The following is a 23,376-nucleotide window of genomic DNA, read 5'->3' as shown; positions in this document are numbered from 1 at the left end:
TATCTTTGCACAATAATATTCCTACCAACACGAGAAGCTCACTTACAAGCCCGCTAATTCAACTAAACACAACAAGGCAAGGAATGCTTTATTTGAGCTCTGAGATAAGCGAAGACATGGGGCGTCCATGTTAAATCATGTTCTTGGAGAATGGGGTAATAAATGTGCAATGTGGCCTGTCTAAGACAACTGGGACGGGACTGAAAGACTGTACAAGAGGTAATCTTCTTCCACTTGTGGCGTCGATTGCCCAGCTCGGCTGCAGTTAGCTGCTTATTACTGTTGTCTCAGCAGGGCCCAATAACTATTCTTGTTTATTTAAGTCCGCTACTTCTGCTTTGGTCTTTTCCATTAAATGGAGTCTTTTCAAATGACAGCACACTTCAGAAGACGGGTAGAGGGGTTGTGCAGCAGCTGATACAGACAGCCACTTTCTCTAGAACCACAGGGGCTCTTGAATGCCTCTCAGGGACTGTGAGTGATACTGAGGTGTTCAGGTTTACATCGCTCCAGGACAATATCTCTTCATTTCCTTCCAGAAGTGTCATGCCCATTCAAAGTAAGTGCCCCCTCAGAAGTGGATTAGCAATGCCATTTCCAAGACAAAATCATATCATTATTTGTTTTTTTTAATAATTAAAATAAATGAAGATTTTTTTTTATTTGTCCACAATCATGCCAAAGAAATCACCCATTCACAATATACACTACTGTTCAAAATTGTAGATTTTTTTTAAAAGAAATCTCTTATGCTCACCATTTGTTTAATTAAAAAATGCAGTAAAACAATATTGTGAAAAGCAATATTGTGAAATGTTATTGCAATTTAAAAGTACTGTTTATATTTAAACATGTATACTAAAATGTAATTATTCTTGTGATGCAATGCTGAATTTTCAGCATCATTACTTCAGTCTTTAGTGTCATATGATCCTATAAAAATCATGATGAATTGCTGCTCAAGAAAGATTTTTTTATTATTATCAATGTTGAAAACAGTTGTACTTGATATTTTTGTGGAAACCGTGATACCTTTTTCAGGAATCTTTCATAAACATAAAGGTCAAAAGAACAGCATTTATTTCACTTTCAATCAATTTAATGCATCCTTGCTGAACAAAAATATTAATTTCTGAAAATTGCGGTGGTGTATGCATCAAATATATTTACTTTTGCAATCATCAGAACGAAAATTCATACAGGTTTGGAATGACAGGTAAGTCAATAATGACAGAATTTTCACTTTTACCATTAAGATATAATTATAATATATAAATATATATATATAATAAAATTATATATATATTTTTTAACCTGTATGTATTTTGAAGAAATGTTTTTGTGTGTGTGTCTGTGTGTTCCACATAATAAAGTAAGTCCTTTTAAGTTTAAGAAATACATTACGGTAAGTACATGATGACATGCATTTAATTTGTCATTGGGTGAATTATTCCTTTAAATATTTCTAAAACCTGACCCAAATAGTTATACATGAATAAAAGACCCAAACCACCTGGACTGAAATCTGCCAGTTTGTTGGGTAGCAGACTGCTAACTCACCCCAGAAATGCCAAAGTGCTTTGACAGAGGAATAACAGTATTCATCTAAAGTGGGCTGCAATCCCTATTTGTAATTCAATGAGACCATCTTGTCTTTTGGTTGCCAAAGACCGAGCTCATGAATATTTGGGCTTACTGTGCAAAACAAGACAGCAGAACCATGAAAGTGAACACATTTTGTGTGGGAGCTAATCCTAAAAGGCCGTATGTTCGGCCGATAAATGTTTGCCCTACACCATCGGAGCCTGATCCGAGGGATGAGAAGTGTTCTGCTGAAGTTTACAGGAAGTATGGGAAGGACTCAAACCCTTACGAAAAAAAAGTTTATTCAAATGTGCTATTATTATACTTCTTTTAAACAAAAAAATTTGATAGTGTACTTTCAGTCTACTCTTTGTGTACTTCTCAGAAATATACTTACAAATTGCACTTAAGTATACTTATACTGACAGAAAACTCTAAGTACATTTGGCCTATACTTGTACTCAATCTTTTGATCTAGATATACTTAAAAGTATAATAGGTATTCAAAGTATACATGGTTTGTAGTTGTGTTTACTCTTTTGATTGAGTAGCCTATTAAATACGTTTTTTCACAAAGTTTAACATACTGTCTTATAAACTTACATTTTTTGAAAATATTGATTTATAAAGAAAACAGATGTGTTCCTAATTCTGAATATCAAATTTTTTTTGTAGGCAAGCCACTGGTAGTGTACATAGGAATTTCATTAATAATCTACTTTACTCTTTCCCCGCCATTGACAGAATTTTCCGTCTGTCCATGTTTTCACTGTTATACGGTAGGGGGCGAATCTTCTGAAATGGTCCAGAATCTCGGCATCAAAACTATTTTTTTTACAGTCTATGATCAAAACACAGGTGAAGAAGAAGCAGAAACATGTGATAGAAGGTTGCTTACAAAAATGTAAAATAAAGCGATCATCAAACATTAAACATCTATATAGGATACCTATTTAGGAACATAGCAGTACACTTAACGTGCAAAAATAATACATAAATAGTAAACTATCATCATGACGTTATGTTCACTTAAAGAAAACTTACAAGTATACTTGCAGTATAACACTACTAAACTAGTTTACAGAGAGTACACTTAAAAGTGTACCTTCATAAACTAAAAAATGCGCTACAAGTATTTGACTAGTAAACTAACAGTATACCTATACATCCATTTATAGTATAATTGCAACACAAATGAAAAACTTAATTGTGGACTCAAAGTTTACTACTGTTACAAATAAACTAGCAGTAGTAATAGTAAGTATTCTAAGTACACAGTAGTAAGAATACTGTTCTCAAAGTTTACTACTGTTACACTCAAATCAACGGTAATAACTATACAAATAAGTATACAGTAGTAAAAATGTGTTTACTTCTTTTTTTGTAAGGGAAGCCAGCTGGTAAATACATGTGAATCTGACAGCAGCCAATTCAGATGCTGTGATTGCTGTGAAAGCAAATTTTTTCTGACACACATCGAATGGTCTTCATCTCATGTCTATTCTTCAGAGCCAATGTGCTTAATTTAGTTTTCCATGAAAAGGAAGAAGCTGTCTGTGCAAGCCAGCCAAAGGTTCCTGCCAGCCCATTCTCCACAGAGGGGTCTCCTCAGGCGCGGGCCAACATCGAGTTTAATGGACTTATTTGGCTTGTTCACACTCTAGCAGCGCTGCCCGTATTCACGCAGAGGTGCAGTCGACACACACACATCAATATTCAGTTCTATCCCTCCCTGATCCCTTTGCTTTCTTATTATCCCTAATAAAATACGTAACATACAAAAGCTCGGGAATAGTGCTGAACATCTACATGCAATGTGCCAAAAACTGTTCCACATGAGTGCATGCAAGTGAGTAAACAACCGGGGCTTAAGGGAGATAACGGCACTTAATAACATAGGGGAGGAAAACGGCTTTTTCAGCAGGCTTCCCAATCACAATACTCCAGGAGATCGCAGAAACACAAGACGGATAGCTCATAAAAACAGGGACACAGCCATAACTATTGTTCGGCGGTGAGCTTATGAACCCCCGCAGGTGGACATGCTGCAGATATTGAAGACACTTACTCATTGCCAAAGCCACAATAATTCTCGCGGTGACTTGTGCGGACAGGCCGGTGTGGTTGCTACTTTGAAGAGCTATAGCGAGACTACTGAGCTCTAAGTACATTAAGAGAAACACCCCAGAGGCCAACACAATCAATGTTTGCCCAAGGAGTGTGAAAGTCTGTGTTTGACACCGCAAAGGATCTTGGGACTGCCGGACCTATTGTTGTTAGTGTCAGATAAAGCTAAGCATTTAGATATAACAATTGTGTGGGTATGCATGCAGTCTATGAGTGTTTCTTCAACTATCGGCACCTTTATGTCCCAGGGGTATTTTTTTTTTTCATACTAGATCTTCAAGCTAGAAAAAGATTTTAACTTTGTTTTTCTATATTCGCATAAAAACTATCATGGAAACTTTTCACAAGTGCCTTTCATGTAGATTTTATTCTTTTACTTTTGTAAATCCCTCCATCGGCTGTTGATTGGATGCAAAGCAGATCAGCTGAATGACAGCTTGCAGTCGATTGTAAAGTAGAGGCAGGGTTTAAGTAAATAATTTACACAATAAGTCCAGAGACATCACCATAGAGAAGTCTGAAGTTTTACCAGAAAATCAAGCTATAATTTTATAAATAAGACCACGGATGAATCGTTCGCAATAGGATCAATTACATGCATTTGATAGTGAAGAACATTAGAGTGAAATAAAGTAATAACTAAAAAAAATTAAATAAAATATGTGAATTTAGACATCACATCATTACAATGTAGAGTATGAAAAATCAATATTAATTTTGAGCTTTGCTAAAGATTGTTTTTAGAGATTTACTTTACGGTGAGTGTTACATGATGGCAAAGAAAATCTAAATGTAAAAAAGGAGAAATGAGCAAGAACGACTAACAACTAAAGACACTATGGAATTAAAATAATGACAAATGTTTTTGAAACAAAAAGCCTGTTGAATTGCACTACTTGAAAAAAATATGCATTGCATTAACCCTGCTTGTATTTTATTGCATTGGATTTTTAGGACTTGGATTTTTTATTGGCTCAAATTTGACATGGTTGAATATTTAAGCTGTGAATATTTCAATTCAAAACATTTCAAACACATTTTCATTATTAAAAAATATCAATAATCCATATTCATCCTTCATATTTCACTTCCAAAAAATTCTAACTTTTTAAAAATACTACCTGTAATATTCAACAGGCAATTTTCGGTCCATTTTATTTCGCTTTACAAATTCCCTTCCACAAATTCAGTGGTTCAAATTCGACAGTAATTTCAACATTGACATCAAGGAACTGCAGGAAAAGAAGTAGATTACCGATCATAATCTCCATCTGCTGTTAGTCGACCTCACCAGCAGGGGGTGCAACCGTGTGTTGTTGACGAAGACCGAACAACAGTTAGAGCAAGCCATTCATTCATAAAAACCAAGGTGGTTGCTGTGTCCATGTCTTTTACTGTCTATGATAAAAACTAATGTATAGAAATGTAAATGTATTTGTTAACTTTATATCACGGCGATGTGCTTCAGTAACTTGCACCTTATCGAGAAGGCTGCAGGCTACTGTATTGCTACAGGCAAGCAGATGGACTCAGAATATGAACTTAACGCGCAAAGTTTCACGCAGCGTTTCCCTTCGATATAAGTTACTCAGTGGCATAGTGGGTGGGACAGGTGTGTGTTTATGTGTGTGTGTTGCTAATACAATGTTAAATCATAAATCAAATTCCCTTCCACAAATGTCCAGCAATCGCTTTAAATAGTACATTGGGTTTCATCTGTCGTGTTTAATGAGATCTAATATGTTGTTAGTGTCGAGAATTTTGATTTACGTATGTACTGTAATGGTCGAGTGGCAGAACTTTTGCCATGCGTGTCAGAGGTTCTTGGTTCTAATCCCCACTCGTATAGTTTTTTTTTCCTCATCGAAATCGAATATATTTATCAGTGGTTATATATCAAGCAGGGACAAGTTTGTGTGCAGTTTGTTTTATGATTTCACCGGAACGAAAAGAGAAGAGAGTCTCCGCAACCGATTAAAGTGCGAGCCACAAGAGATACTGTATCCGCGGCACTGATCGCAGTGGCAACGAGCACTTGATTTCATAAACAACACATTTCAGCATTAGATCGCCTCTTATTTAACAAACAAATGAAATGAATGCTCTGCTAGTTAACTGGAGATGTTTTATTTAGGCTAATTGTACATCGCCGCAATATAAAGTTAAGGCAACTAAACAACCAAGAGAAATATGTCCTGCTTACCATTTGATCTGTAGCCTACATCAGCATCGGGGGAATAACATTCTAATCTCGTTCACGGTAGAGAAAGGTGCATGTAGGCTACACAGGTACCATGAAGATAGTCAATTAAACATAAAAAACAGCTAGGGCTGAACGATTAATTGCATTTGCGATAATATCGCGATATGATGAAATGCGATTTTGTAACGGCAAAAGCTACGATTACACTGGTCATGTGACACGCGAGAGAAAAGCAGTCTGCAAATCAAGCATCAACTTGGCACGCTACGCATAGGTCTGGCATACAGGAAAGAACAGTTTATTTTTTATGATAGTGATATTGTGTTATTTATTCTCTCTCCAACAATTCTGGATTGATTCAGAGAATTTCAGAATCGAATCTGAGCTTAGTTTTTAAACACACATGCGTGATGACGCTGCGGTTCTCTCTCTCTCTCGCTCTCTCTCTCACACACACACACACACACGACACCGCTCGAACCTTCCGAAAAATAAGCTTTCATAAAGTTCGGGGTTTAAGCGAATTACAAGGACAGTCGCGGGCTTCATTGCACAGGTTTTGCCGCTTTGATGTTACTCTTGCAGTGCGCGGTCTTGGCCGCCGGAATTTTCCTTACAAATGCTCCACAAAGGCATTATGTCTTTTGGAATGCAGTTGGCTTATATATTAAAATTATGAAAATCACTGAGAAAGCTGCTTTCATTTTAAAATACTTACGCGCGCTTTGTGAAAAGTGCTCGTGCATGCGGCTGTGAGCGACTCATTGGGTAAATGTACTTGCATCTCAAAATGCTTTTGACGCGAAATTAATGTAAACACGGTCAGGTATATCTTAAACCAATAGGACAAACTACATTTACAATTTCAAAAAGAGATATGTGCATTAGTGTGAATACAATTTATCGTATAGGGGGAAAATCACTCCAGCTCTTGAATGGAAAACGTTCAGACAGCCTACTTTTAAATACTGAAACAGCAGATGGAGATTATGATCGGTAATCTACTGCTTTTCCTGCAGTTCCTGGATGTCAATGTTGAGTTTACTGTCGAATTTGAACCACTAAATTTGTGGAAGCGAATTTGTAAAGCGAAATAAAATGGACCGAAAATTGCCTGTTGAATATTATAGGTTGTATTTTTAAAAAGTTTGAATATTTTGGAAGTGAAATATGAAGGATGAATATGGATTATTGATTTTTTTAATAATGAAAATGTGTTTGAAATGTTTTGAATTGAAATATTCACAGCTTAAATATTCAACCATGCTAAATTTCAGCCCATAAAAATGCAAGCCCTAAAAATACAATGCATTAAAATACGAGCAGGGTTAATGCAATGCATATTTTTTTCAAGTAGTGCAATTCAACAGGCTTTTTGTTTCAAAAACATTTGTCATTATTTTACTTCCATAAGACACGCAGTGAAAAATTAGCACTGAAAAGGCATGGACAGGGTTATTTTTTGCGGCTGACCTTATTGTATATGGATTTGTAAGAGTTTTCCCTTTCAGCTGCAAAATTTATGGGTGGAGAGCATTTAAATGAATCATGTAAGGTGATTTACTAAGGTTTGCACAAGTCAATTTGAAGAACTCTTTTCCAAAACGCGATAAATGCCATTTAAAAAAAAAAAGAGTTTGTCATGTCATTTTGCTGTGTCCTGAACCTATTCACTGCTCCATCAACGTTTCATGCCAAATCGCTATATTTCCTTGTTTAAAATGTACTGCAAGATGCAGTTTCTTTCCAAACCGCGATAAGCGCCAAAACCTATTTTTAGCCTAAACGCATAAATCCTCTCCACTAATCAGAATTCGGTGAGCGTTCTACGCAAACCAGCACGGCGGCACTCTGAACGGAGGTTTGTTTATGTTCATTCATTTCTCAAAATGAGTGCTAGTTGACTAGTAGTAGTTAATTTAAGCCATTAGTTTAATCACATATTTATATTGATTTAATTACTTATATGGGAGGGAAACCATAATGAGCGTTTTTAATTGCCTATTCCGCATCTCAACGCACGCATAAAGCTTGCCACAAAGAACCGGCAAAAGTAATTATTATGCATGAAACATTTGAATTGTTTATTAATAAACTAGTGTTTTCTGTCAGTGTCGGCTGCAAAGATAAAGTTGACGATGCTGACTCGCCATCTTCGCAGTAGTGAACGCACATATATAGAGAGAAATGCACACTTCGAATTAGCCTACATACGCAGAGAGTAGCCCATTTCTTTTCGTTTTTAATTGTTTTGTTTAAAAGTAGACATTTCAAGCCTTCTATAGTTCTCCGGACTGTGAGGCAAGTGTCGATGTGTTTCGGTTCATTTATGAGACACGCTCCAGTTCACGCGCGGGCGCCTCCGTGTCCTAATTATATGTCTGCTATATTTGCTTCTTATTTATTAATCCAGTCAATTTGTTGATGAAACACTGATTAAAATGAAGATACAATTTATACAAAACGAAATTCACTTTAAAGAAAGGCTTTCCTCAAAACAAAACTTAATAAGTGGTCAAAATCATGTCTGACCCATTCCAAATGTTTTCCGATATATCGGGCATCTTATGATCCTATCTTACTCATCTCATGCGGTTAACTTTTCATATAGCCTAATCAACATAGATGAAATAAAAAAAATAACATTATATTATTAAACATAAATATGAAACGTATGTTTAAGTTTTTTTTTTTTTTTTACTTATATTTAAGCGTCACGCCGCTCCGCTTTGCTCACATGCTGTGTAGCCTATACATGAATGTGTGTGTGCATGTGGTGGAGGGGTGCCCATCCCTACTTTTGAATATCGTTATCAATATTGAATATTTGTAATAATTCGGTTTTTTTCATGCATATGTAGTGGACAAATTGGTCCTACTTGTTACAGGTTTGACACTTAACTAAAAATGACGCTGAATGTATTACTAAATAACTTATTGAATATTGATATCATTAGGCCTATCGGCACCAAATGACTATTAGCCTAAATGTGTTACTAAATTTAATTTATATTAATTTATAGTATGAGCCCCTGATTATATGTTGCATGTTCTCTTTTTTTTTTTTTTTAAAGACAAACCATACATTTTGGGAAAAATTTATGGATTTATAGCGTTTTGAAAAAAATGGATGGATTTATAACGTTTTGAAAAAAAATAAAATTAACTTTTAATTTATCATAAACAATATTGTTTTTTGATTTAATAATCATTGTTCAACATGTTCAGACTGAGCAAATAAAACATTTTAAGAGGATAAATGGAATTTTCACAAAATGTGTGGGTCTAGGTAAAAAAAATAATTTTCCGGAAAACTATTGAAATGGATTTATAGCGTTTTGGAAAAGAACTCCTCATTTACTGGTATTTGGCGCCATTATTTAATGTCCAAAAAAAGCATGTCTTAAACCAGACACTAATTTGTGCTGCTCTTGGTAGATTGCATTGATCATTATGTAAATGATCGAGCCTCATCTGTGTTCTTTAATTTACGCATCGTCAGTAAATCACTGCAGAAATTTCCATTTCCATCAGCGCTTTTATGGGACTGCGCTCTCGTGCTAATTTGCTTTTTAGTAAATCTATATCAAAATATCCTAAATTGGCCGATACCAATAAATTACATAAAAAATCTCTAATATCAGCTGATAATTGATATGGAACCCATATCAAGCATCTCTGTACTCTGCCAAAGTATTTACATACTTAGAACACAATAAAAATCATGCAAGTAAGTGTTTGCGAGCAGCATATATTTAGGTGTATCAAATTTATGCAAAAAGTGTGAAAAATATTGATTAATGATTTTAAACACCTCGCCTTTGACATTCTCCTTTGTGAGTGATAACAAAGTTACAGTACTAGTGGCAGAGCAAATGGGCCACACACACAAAGATGGATTGCCAGCAACGCATTCTCAGAAGCCCTGTTATCACCTAAATCAACACTCATTGAAAAGTGTTTGCACAAACAGATTTTTCAGGCCTGCTTTCTCCTGGCACCCTGTCCCTCACATCAATATAATACAGTCTCTTACTTTATTCCGCGCTACCCCTTTCACCGTAACCAATACGAAATCCATCCTAGCCTTGGCATTTCCATCTCAAGATAATGTGAGCCACTTAGTATCTCTGGCAGGTCTCTGTGAATATGTGTGTGTGTTTATGTACAGTATACAGTGGGCAAGTGTCCAAAAGAAAGTGTTTGGGGTCATAAGAGGACCTGGCGACGTCCATAAAACTATATCTTGCTCCTTAGTAAATGGCTTTCAAATAACAGCACATTTATAAATATAATTTATCCTCCTTGATGCAAACCCAGTTACGTGTCACCAGTCTTTGATCAGTGTTCTGCTACCTTTGAGACTAATGCATGACTGATTGTGCAGCTTTTGAAAGGGTAATTAAAGTTAACCCAAAACGCATTCTCACAAAATTTGACGCAGCCCCGTATGAATGCAGACCAGAGTGACGGGTTCACAACACAACCTCACTTCCTATAGCTCGGGCTCAGATCCACAGGAGTGGGGGCCGGCCGTGTTATCTCTGGTCGCTGAGCCTCTGAGATGGGGAGGAGACGCAGGGAGCTATTTTTGCAAGCTTAACCAATGCTGTTAGAGGATCTATCAAGAGTAATTTGCCTCACAAAGGTCATCGCAGCCAGGGGCAGAGGCAGCATCACAGGCAGGAGCCTGGAACAGCAGTGACTCACTATGGTCCACATTCTCCTGCCGGCTTCACAGGACGCCATGTACCCACCACATCAAATCAACACACTGTCACGGAGGGATAAACTAGCATCAATATTGTATTGATTTTGCATGGCGTTAGATATTAATACATTGGTTGCTAAACGTTGCATGGTTTCAGAAGCCCAGCCTATACAAAGTGCAACAATTCTGCTCTTAAACATAATAGTCAAAGTGCATGGTGGGCACGCTGTATTTTCAGCAATTCGTTCAATGCCTTACACTCTGAAAACAGTAAGGAACATGCAAGGTTCCTGAGTTTCCATCTGCCATAGACAATAGACTGGAACAGACAATGGGTCTCATATCATGATTCATCAATAACTTTCACAGTAAAATATATTCGAAATTTACGAGAAACCACATCTAAGCAAAAATCACTAAGGGTGGCCCTATAAATATTAAAGGGCTGGTATAATGCCCTTTACACAAGATGTAAAATAAGTCTCTGATGTCCCCAGAGTGTGTATGTGAATGTTTAGCTCAAAATACCCCACAGATATTTTTAGATAGCATGTTAAAGTTTTTACTTTTTGAGGGTGAGCAAAAACGCACCGTTTTGTGTCTGTTCATTTAAATGCAAAGGAGCTGCTGCACAGAGGGTGGAGCTTCAACAGCTTGTGTCATTTTACCTCACACAGACATGCACTGAAAATTTCAAAAAACTCTTAGGCCTAGTCCCAATTCGCCTACTTATACTACGACCTACAAGTATGTACTCTTTTTGTGAAGAAAAAGTACGTAGCTTTGGGACATATTATCACGTCATCTTTAACGGACAGATCTGTTGCGTTGCGTGCATCCTGTCCAAGGGGGTAATCCATCAGCCGGAAACTGAAGCCTCGCGGGAGCCGCCATTGTAGCAGAACTTCACCTGCTGTTAGCATTCCATTGACTCCCATTCATTTCGGCATCACTTTGACAGCGAATAACTTTACATCTGAGGCGTCCAAAGACTTCATTTGTCCATTACTTATTTCTAAAGAAACACGACAATGTATAAAAGGCTCCATTACTTTGTATCTTACGTTATGGCCCCGTAGAAGCCGTTTTTGTAAAAATAGGCAAACGATTGCGTCATAACCACGCGAATATCTGTCGCATAGTAGATAAATTACCGTGTAGACAGGAGGAGAAGCTCGCAGGCAATCTTTTACTGTCTATGAGGCAATCGGGGGGACATAGAGGCATAAAGTCAAGGGAGAAGCCCATAGATAGAGAGTCCATAAAAGCAACGGGACAAAATATTTCAACAATGTTTTTAAGGAATTAGGTGATTCAGATTTGTCTTGGGACAGCTACTAGAAGGTTTACAACTGTCAGAAAGGTTGCTCACGTCACATCTACGTCGTCAAGCTCAGTTTGAGCCTGCGCAGTACGCTCAGCCATCAGGAAGTGAGTGCTTCTAATCGTGCTTCACTTTTCTCCGTTGAAATCAAGGGGGTCGCTGTGTCCATTTCTTTTACTGTCTATGATCCTGTCACCGTAAACTGCACTGTCAATCATTGTGTCACAGTTAAAATCCTCCATTCAATCTAATTTGATTTCCTACCATTTCGGAGAGCATGCTCATCTGCCAGTCGTGGGTCTTTCATATGGAGACTCTCCTCATGTGTTTGCAATTTTAATATAATGACTAATGGCTAAACATCTTTACAAAAGTTCACAATGCTGCTGCAGATGCAATATAATGTAGACAACGTTGAATAAATAAATTTTCATCAGGTTAGATACTGATAATTAATCACTCAAACCCCTTTATCTAAACCTCTCTACATAAGCGCCGGACACACGCGTCCTCCATTTCTGTAGTTTTTTAACACATTTCACTCGTGTTTGTAGTTCTAACAGAATCATTGTCCAACGCGCGATGGGTTGTGGGCAATATTAGCCGTTAAAGTGCGCATCGATCTGCACTTTGGATTCTGATCGGAAATAATAAACCATCCGGGTATCTTTGGAACACTCATTTCAACATACTACGATTTGGGACGTACTAATTCTATTTTCGAATACTATTTAGGACGGATAGTATGCGAATTGAGACTGGGCCTTCGCCTTTTATGTTCAAACCGGAGTCAGATGATGTCAACTGAGTCAATGATGGAGAGACTCCCCTTACGAAAAATAAGTTTATTCAAGTGTGCTATACTTCTTTTAAACTAAAAATAAGAAAGTATACTTTAAGTCTACTTTTTATGTACTTCTCGGAAATATACTTTATGTACTTCTTAGATATATACTTCAAATTGCACTTAAGTATACTTGACTTGTACTGACAGAAAAGTCTAAGTATATTTGTTGATCAAGATATACTTAAAAGTATAATTAAGCATTCTAAGTATTCTTGGCTTGTGCTTATGTTAACTATTTTGATTGAGTAACTTATTAAATACTTTTTTTTAAAACATAATATTACACACTGTCTTATAAACTAACATGTTCAAGTTTATATTTTAACAAGCTTTCGGGTGGAATAGCTTATAAATAAAATAAGCATGGAACTGAACCTGATCTTGTACACAGCGATAATAATCCCTTACGAAAAATAAGTTTATTCAAGTGTTCTATTAGTATACATTTCAACTAAAAATAAGAAAGCATACTTTCAGTCTACATTTTATATACTTACACTTTAGAATACTTGACTTATACTGAGAGAAAAGTCCAAGTATATTTGGCCTATACTTGTTCTCAATCTTTTGATCGAGATATAGGCCTACTTCAAAGTATAATTAAGTATTCAAAGTACACTTGGCTTGTAGTTGTGTTAACTCTTTTGATCGAGTAGCCTATTAAATATACTTTTTTTACATAGTTTTTCATATACAGTCATATGAAACTTACATTGTTTGAAAATTTTTATTAAAATATTGATATAAAACAGATATGTTTCCAATTCTGCGTAATTAATTTTTGTGTAGGCTGGTCCACTGTGTACATAGGAATTTACTTTAATTCTACTTTACTCTTTCCCCACCATTGACTGAATTTTCCAGCTATCCATGTTTTCACTGTTATACGGTAGGGTGCGCTATGACACATCTTCTAGTACAGAATATCCGGATCAAAACACAGGAGAAGAAGCTGAAACAAGTGAGTGAAGATTCCTCACGCAAATGTAAAATAACGTGATCATCAAACATTAAACAGCATGTATATCAAAACTGCTTAATGTTCCCAAATGAAATGAAGCGTCACACATGAAGAGAAAACGACTGTGAAGCTTTGGGGGTGTTGGACTCGATCTACCCCATCTGTGTTTTGATCATCGTTCTGAATCTGATCAAGGCGTAGTCTTTGACAATTTTTTTTTTGACTTTTTTGTTTAAAATGTTGCCTTTCTTTATGAAACTTACCAACATTCAAGTGTTGATAAAAAAGGAAGCATGAAGCTAATAAAATGTTTTTAAAATTAAAGTACATTTAAAGGTATTTTCAAGTATAAAATATAACATTTGAACATAGTAGTATAAGCCAAAAGTGCAAAAATAATATATAAATAGTAAATTGTTATAGTATAATGTTAAGTTCACTTAAAGAAAACTTGTAGTATAAAACTACTAAACTAGTAGTTTACTGAGAGTATACTTCAAAGTGTACTTTCATAAACTAAAAATTCGCTACAAGTATTAAAATAGTAAACTACTAGTATACCCATAAGTTCACTTGCAGTACAAATGAGAAACATAATTATGAACTAGTTGTGCACTTAAAGTTTACTAATGTTACACTTATAGTACACTTAAACATATACTTTTATATACAGTACTAAAAGTGGGCCAATTTAGTCCCAAGCGGTATTAAAATAGTACACTTACAAGTTTACTACTAGTACATATTGACATTAGTATACTTACTACATAATTATACTTAAAAATATACTTGAACTGGTTGATATACTGGTTGATTTAGTATACTTCATAAAATTGACTTGAAGAATACTTCTTTTTCATAAAGGTCAAGAAGAAGTGACAACATAATGCAACAGGCCATTTCTGAATGGTTAGTTGATGAATTTATGTAGTTGATGATAATCTTTGAATCGTGTTCTGGGGGCGGGATTTATGTAAATTCTAGGGTTGGTGATGTCACTAACCCAGGAGGAATGTTGTGTAGTCCCTACCAGCCGTTTGTTGTAGTCCTTAAAAAGCAATTTCTTTCAAAGAAAATATAGTTGTGGTCAGAATTATTGGCACCCCTGGTTAAAATGATCAAAACCGGCTGTAAAAAATAAATCTGAATTTTTATCCTTTTGATCTTTCATTCAAAAAATTCGCAAAAGTCCAACCTTTCATAGAAGTAAAAGAATTGAAAGTGTTTGTGTGTGTGTGTATGGAGAATAAATGCTTTTCTCCAAAACACGCTGGCCATAATTATTGGCTCCCTGTTATTAAATACTTTTTGCAACCACCTTTTGCCAAGATAACAGCTCTGAGTCTTCTTCTATAATGCCTGATGAGTTTGGAGAACAACTGACAAGAGATCAGAGATCATTTCTCCATAGAATCTCTCCAGATTCTTCAGATTCACAAGTTCATGTTGGTGCTTCTTCCCTTCAGTTCAGCCCACTCATTTTCTATAGGGTTCAGTTTAGGGGACTGGGACGGTCATGGCAGACGCTTTATTTGTGCTCAGTTACCCATTTTTGTGTTGATTTTGATGTTTGTTTTGGACCGCTGTCCTGATGGAAGATCAAACCACGGCCCGTTATAAGATTTTCTAGCAAAGGCAGTCAGGTTTTGATTTTTAATCTGTTGGTATTTGCTAGAATCCATGATACGATGTATCTGAACAAGATGTCCAGGACCTCCAGCTAAAAAAATAGGCCATCAACATATAAGATCCAGCAGTATATTTAACCGTAGGCATGGGGTACTTTTTATCCCTGTTTGCACCAAACACATCTGGTGGCTTTTCTGCCAAAAAGCCCTTTTTTGTTTCATCTGACCATAGAATCCAGTCCCTTTTGAAGTTTCAGTCATGTCTGACAACTGAATATGCTGGAGTTTATTTTTGGAGGAGCGAGGAGGATTTTTCTTGAAACCCTCCCAAACACCATGTGGTGATGTAGGGGTTGTTTGATATATATTTTTTAGGCTTTCTGACCCCCAAGACTCAAGTAATCTTTGCAATTCTCCATCTGTGATGCTTGGAGAGTCTTTGGTCACTCAAACTTTCCTCCTCACCGTGCATTTAGACAATATAGACACACGTCCTCTTCCTGGCAGATTCGTAACATCTTCAGTTGATTGGAATTTCTTAATTATTGCCCTGATGGTCCAAATGGGGATTTTCAATTCTTTAGCTATTTTCTTACAGACACTTTCTATTTTGTGATGCTCTACAATCTTTTGATGCACATCAGAACTACGTATATTCTTTGGTTTTACTCATTGTGATGGATGATTAAGGGAATTTGGCCTTTGTGTTTTACTCATAATTTTAAACTCCTGTGAAACTAGAAGTCAAGAAGAACTTGACCATTTCATGTTCCTAGTCACCCCGGTGTGCTAAAAAAAGGTAAATATTAATGGAAATATACTTCAGAGATATTTAATTCGTAAAAAATTATAGGGGTGCCAATAATTGTGGCCAACGTGTTTTGGAGAAAAGCATTTATTTCATAATGTGACCCCCCCCCCCCACACACACTTTCAATTCTTTTACTTCAATTCGTTTACTTCAATTTTTGCACATTTTTTTAATGAAAGATCAAAAGGATAAACAATGCAGATTTATTTTTTACAGCCATTTTTATCATATTTACCAGGGGAGCCATTAATTCTAACCACAACTGTATCTCCCTTTGCTTTGAACTTTGAGCATTGTAACTTTGCAGATGTTGTTTATGCTCAAACAGCAACATTACTTAAGTTAGAAAAGTGAAATCATAATCAGCCACCCCTTTAAGTGTGTGCGTGTGTGTATATATTAGGGATGCACCGATACCACTTTTTAAGGGTCGAGTACGAGTACCGATATTTTTTTCCTGGTACTCGCCGATACCGATACCGATGCCTGTTGTACTGGGGGGTTTTCTCGTTTTATGTGGCAATTTTCTAAGAACAACACAATGAGACTAATGAACAAATCAGCATCTTTATTTTCAACAACTTAAATAAACTTAAAAAAATAAATCATTCTTATTGTGCTTATCACAAATTTTCAAAGCCCAAATTTCACAGTGTCCAATAACCTCCAAAGGGCAAAACCAAGGACATAATGAATGTAATTTTTACCTGCCTGTCACAAAGTTGTCAAAGTTCTAAAGAAATCACAGACAACAAGACAATCAAATTTGTCATAAAGTGCCAAAGAAATCACAGAACAAATGTTTAACATAACACTGAGTAACAATGTAATCACAGCCGAAAGTGTAAAGTGAAATATTAGAGTGTACTATTAAATCTAGCAACACTATAACTGCAGGAAGAGTGCTCATAAGAATTAAGAAATATAAGCTAAGGATATACGTGAGGTATCGGTCTTTGGTATCGGGGTATTTTTACGAGTACGAGTACAAGTACATGAGCTTGGTATCGGGCCCGATACCGATACTGGTATCGGTATCGGTGCACCCCTAGTATATATATATATAACACACACACACACACACACACACACACACACACACACACACACACACACACACACACACACACACACACACACACACACACACACACACACACACACACACACACACACACACACACACACACACACACACACACACATTAGAACAAGGTTAAGAACAAATTCATGGGCATAAACACATGTAAATTAGACAGAAACTTTTCTTCTACATAATCCACAGAATTATTAGTGTATGAGAACCACTGCTCTTTGGAATACTTAATTCTGATTGGTCATTCACAGCAGTCAGAGATTTCCTAATAGGCAACTCTATATACTTTTATACGATTGTTTTGTACATTGTAATGAACTAAATCGAAAAGCTTTAAGATAATTTACAAATTATACAAGATATTTTAACTCAAATCAATATTTAATGCCCACATACAGCATTTATTTATTTGATGAGTGGCCATATTAATGTACAGCCAGTTGGTCATAATTGCAAAAAAAAAAAAAAAAACTTGGGGCGGAATGCATTATCGCTTGCATACTTCACCAGAAAGTACAGGCTCCTTACTTGTTGTCATTTAAAATCAGGAATTTCCTTCACACACCCCCCATAAGTCTTTACACAAAGATATGTAGGAGCTCATGATAGAGGCACTAAATGAAATGGTGAAAGCATATCTGACTGTTATACTGACTGGGCTTTAACACAAAGAAACATTCATTATTAATTTCTTCTGCTCATTTAAATTGCCATCAAAAAAAAATTCCGCTAGCGTATAGATAAAAAGTGTATTTCCACAATGTACTGCAAAGTGCTGACAAGTTTCTTCCATTACTAGTGCAATAATAAATGAAGTCCACTGTAGCCGTGTGTTTTAGCCCAACCTTTTGTTCCTAGTCTAACAGCCCTCACTCGCACCTTTAGTGCACATTAAAAAGGCAAAAACTCCCATGCCTTCAGAGTGTCCAGAGTGGCAGTGTAAGTGGTTATGAGGTACAGTAGTATGTTCACATCCCAACGAACCAATCTCATTGTCCGTTTGAGAATATGTGCACTGGTGCGTGCGCATCTCCCCATGCATGTTTGACACATGTTTGAGATGCCGTGTGATGGCCGGGCAGCATCTCATGCTTTCCGTATTTACGTTTTTCCAAAGCTTTGGTGAAAAGGGGGAGGAGAAGGAGGAGGAGGAGGATGGGAAACAGGGTTGAGGATGGGGGAAGGTATGGAGATAGAGCAGTGGGCCTATATCGCAGACGGGAGCGGCTGGTTTCCAAGGAGATGTGTGTGCGTGATGAGAGTGTATGAGACAGGCTTTGCTTGGGTGCACACTTGGAAGGAAGAGTCCCTCTTCATCACTCCCTGCTTTGCCTCTCTCTCCCCCTTCCCTCCCCACCCCACCTCAGTTCCCAGGTCATCATTTATCCTGAGCAAGGCCAAACTGTTCCCCTGAGATCCACCTGCACTTGAGGACGTATTGCATTAATCTTACACCTCCATTCAGCAAATGAACCCGTGTTGAATTCCACCGAAGCATTCCCTTATTATTACGCACATAACAGCTAAAATGCCTCCCTATGATGACATGTGATGCAACACGCCATATATTTAACCCTCATGTTCTGTTTGGAAGGCCTCAAGGCCTTTTTAATAGCTTGAAAAATATACTTCATATATTTTCCTATCTTCCTATCTATACTTTTCCTATCTTATGAGAATTGATCATAAACACAAATTCAACTTTGAAAAATTTTCCTCAATGCAAAATGTTACATCACTTCTGTTTTGGTCTCACAGACCCAATAATAAATGGGTACATATACAATAAAATTGTACACATACAGTTGTGATTCGTTTTGTTTTTGATCTAGAATTGCTGGAATTAATACTAGTCACATATCTAATAAGTGCATGACTAAACTGTAATTTAGTAAAGTTTTAAAATTATCTGCTGACTCGGTTATTGATTTGACTATGGAGCACATGAAAGTAATTCTGAAAGGTTAATTTTGAAATTACTATCATTTTTAGGCATTCACTATTGTTAAAAATAGTATGGGGCCAGTAAGAAAAAGACTGAATTTATTTGATAAAAAATTAGGTAAAAAAAAAGAGAATGAATCACAATGAATCACATCCTCATGCTGATTCATATTATTTATATGAATTCTAATAGTCTGATATGTTGTTTGCTTTAAATATATGACTGTACCTTCAGCCTTTGGCATTTAAACTGTAATTACGTGGTAGGAATCATTATCTTAAGTGAATCTTATGGCCCATCAAATTCAAGTCGCACTTCAGTTCACAGCTTTTCCAGGAAGTCTCGATCAGTACTTGCTGTTTTGGCCTCCTGCAGAGACAATAATTTACATATTGGCACACAGAGCTGCACTTGACAAACTCCTCCCAGAGCGTTTAACACATCTGGCTGCTGGACATGTAAGGAGGCTGAAGAGAAAGATAGCATGACCGGACAGACTACTGAAAACACAAACAAACATCGACTTACACTCCCTCTTTAACACTAATGTCTCAATCATAGCTATTCAACAAATGCACTTCCAATCCTACACCTGTAGTACAGTCTTTTTCAAAGTGGAAACGTCTCTCTTCATGCTTGAGCCTAAAATTATAAGCATCCTCAATATATATCATTATCAAAGGGATAGTTCACCCAAAAATTAAAGTTATGTCATTATTTACTCACCCGCATGTCGTTTCAAACTATGACTTTCTTGGTGGAACACAAAAGAAGATATTTTGAGAAATGCCCCAGTGTTTTTTGTCCAGTCAATGAAAGTCCAAGGGGTCCAACGTTGTTTTAGACCACACTGACTTTCATTGCATACTCAAAAAAAAAGTTATTCTAAAAAATATCTTATGAAGAACATCATGAGGGTGAGTAAATGATGAGAGAACCTTTAATTTTTGGTTGCACTATCACAAATACATGACCAATAAAGGCCAGATCTTTTAAGAACAGAAAGTGAAGATAAATATTTAAAGTCATCTAAATTGGCATTCACAACCCTTTTTATTTCAGAATTTAACACCTTTCTGATTAAGAAATACTATTGGATTGTGAAAAGTGGGTGTTTCATACTAGAAAGAATCGCTAAAATGTGTCTAAATCCCTATTTTGCTATTGGTTAACATGTTAATATATAGGCTATGATGTCAGCATGGCAGGAAGGTTGCTTCCAGAAAGAGTTAAAAAAAAAAGATATTCTGATTTACAGATTACAAAATCATTATTTGTATGAATATTTTCTATGAAATAATATCCACTGATGAATCATTCACAATGAGACCAGAAATGTGCATTAAGAAAGTAAAAAGGGTCAATGGTGTTTCCATGATGATTTTGAATAACATCAACAGGCAAAGCAAAGCTGTCATGCATGGAGAAACATGCTGAAGATAGTAAGCGGCTGTAGAGCCTACCCAACACTTGAAGGTTATATTCAGAGAGGCTGGTCATGAAGTCTTGTCCAGCAGAAAGCCTCATTATTACCTTTCTCAAAGATTTATGTCTAGACAAGCATAGACCATGACTCAGAGTGATAGGTTACTTAGACGGATCAATCCCTCATTGATATTAAGCAAATAAATCATGAGAATCTTTTTGAGATTTAAAGTGGATCAAATATGGCTGTGGGTATCCGTGCACTGGGTGACAGTGACATACACTTCAATTAAATTAATACTGAAAAGTCAATCACTGGATTTGTGTAATCTGCCATGGCCACATCTATTGGATTGCGCCCATCCCTTTCAATTAAAGATGAGGATCTTCCCATCACACTGCAGTCATGTCACCTCTCTGTGTTCCCTGGGGCAGGAGATTAATCAAAGTTTGAAAAGACATTATGAAGTACATTATTTCGCTCCCAGTCAAGCAGTGTCAGGGCTGCCAAAACCTAAACTGCATGGAATTAGAATGAATCCATCCAGAGGACAAAGGCAAGGAACGAGAGGAAAGATAAGGAGAAAAATGAGGAAAATAGAGGAAGAGGATAAGCAAAAGGAACAAGTCGTCATCATGTTTTAGGGATATGTGATGTACATTTGAATTACAGGGTATGTTTTAAACTCCATAGGGTGTTTTGTTGAGCTCACTGTACTTATGTAAGGCTGTGGGCTTCTAGTTTGAATTGACTTTTATTTCCCCTCAAAAAGCCCTTTAAAGCTGCTTTGTGTGTGAGGTGGTACTACACGCTGTTCACTATCATTCAGAGCACCTTGATTGACAGAACGGTGTGGCGGAGCACAGCTTCATGAGAGAATATATATTTGGTAATATTGGTAATAATCCTGCACTCATGCAGACACCAACAGCAATAGCCAGGTATTCTGTGTCAACAGCTTGCAATACTGAGAGATTTATATATAGAATAAAGTGATTTTATTGAACTGCAATATGAGGTAATCAATGTGACTGCCCATCTTATTTTGGATTGACAAGCGAGTAATTAGACAATTTAGGCCTGATCTATTGGTTATGTGACAGTTGCAATCATCATGCTGCCTATTTAAAAGACTCAATTTGTGACTCTGGGAAAATAGCTTCAAAAAGCCTTCAATTCATTTAAACAGTTATATTGTAGCAGTTGTAGTTAACAGCAGTTAACAGTTGTAAATATTGTAGTATAAAAGTAAATTCTGGTGATAGATTGAGGTTAGTAGTGCTTCCAGTATGTCACATTAAATTAAACTCAGTTTAACCATCAGTGATAGAATGAACAGTGGTGTATACTAGAAAAGCTATAGTCTAGAATCTTAAGATAGATAGATAGATAGATAGATAGATAGATAGATAGATAGATAGATAGATAGATAGATAGATAGATAGATAGATAGATAGATAGCACATAAGTTGGACTTGCACACAAAACGTCTTACCTTCCAGACAGCAGGTTCTCCAGAGCCCTGAATGGGTCATGACTTCCTCATTCTTCCTGCTCGTCTCGTTCTCGTTATTACTTTTGACCCGGCACACTCCTCGTGAGTACAGCCAATAGTCCGTTCCCACAGCGATAGTCATCAGGCTGAACGCGGCGAAAGCGCCAACTGTAGTGATGAGCATTTGGACTCCTCTGTCACACATCAACATTTTGCCTCATTTCAGGATGGGGGGTCAATACAAGGTTCTTAGCGTGTCTCGCAAAACCTCCTAGCCTGCCTGGTGTGCGGACTCCATACTCCAATCGACTTCAGAAGCTCATACCATTATTATGTGTTGATTTCTGGGGTGTCGAGACTGTTGCAGTCGCTGCTTCTCAAGTTCAGTAGAAGCCTCACAGTGTTTCCATCGCTTAAGCGAGAGCTATTTGTTTCTTATTCTGGGTTGTGAAAAAAAATTGTTATCGAGGAACAGTCTCTCATCAGCACCACAGCATTTTGCAATTGAGGTACTAGGCTAAACGAATGACACGATGTTTCGCCTGTGACTTCATAAAAACAACGTTGTTTCCCGTAAACGCCTATAGATCAGTGTTTATGCACGGAGATTAAGTATCAAAAATAGTGTCCCTTGTTAATCCAGCGGAAAATACCTTCGTTCAACGGATGCATCCGGTATTTTTCTCTTAAAGACAAGAGAAGAGTAAAATATCCCACTTCATGGTCAGCTTGTCTCTCCAAAATTCCCCTTCAGATCTGGCGAATTAAAAAAATATATTGGATTACATATGGAGCAGCATGTTATGAAGGCACCATATCAATAAGTGGTCGTTTAAATGAACATAATCCCAGCACTTGTAATTGCTGTCAACGGTGATGCTGGTGCCCGCAAATGTGTTTTACAGCAATGACAGCTCCCACGTTCCTCCCGAATCCGCTGGTTTGAAACACCGCCCACAGAGGGAGCGCGCTGGCTGCTGCCGTCCGCGCTGAATGGACGAAGCCTCTCGTTTAATCTCGGAGTTTCTCCCCGCACAGCGCCCCTGGCTCAACCAATGTGCTACTTAAGGCCTTCATATGCAAAGATATGGGTAAGAAGCGATGCATGAAAAATCGGACCCTGGAGAACAGGAACGTCCTTAAAGAGCCACAGACATTTTCGATGATTTCCTCCATGGAGACCTTCATATGGGCAATTCTGTAGTTTTATAGATCACT

General features: G+C 36.9%; 1 protein-coding gene across 1 annotated transcript in view; it reads right to left on the bottom strand.

Annotated features, from left to right (window-relative positions):
- cacng3b (calcium channel, voltage-dependent, gamma subunit 3b) overlaps positions 1-23,157 on the bottom strand; it is a 47,834-nt gene extending 24,677 nt beyond the window's left edge. The window contains exon 1 of the mRNA XM_077213021.1: positions 22,159-23,157. Coding sequence (XP_077069136.1) covers positions 22,159-22,369 — 211 coding nt within the window. The 5' untranslated portion in view covers positions 22,370-23,157. The remainder of the gene's footprint in view (positions 1-22,158) is intronic.
- Between the last annotated feature and the right edge of the window lie 219 nt (positions 23,158-23,376).

This window comes from Siphateles boraxobius, unplaced genomic scaffold, assembly GCF_051911475.1.
Source record: "Siphateles boraxobius isolate OS27281-9 unplaced genomic scaffold, OSU_SipBor_1 66, whole genome shotgun sequence".
Taxonomy (NCBI): Eukaryota; Metazoa; Chordata; class Actinopteri; order Cypriniformes; family Leuciscidae; genus Siphateles; species Siphateles boraxobius.
Note: the sequence above shows the minus strand (reverse complement) of the source record. Positions and strands in the feature narration are given on the sequence as shown.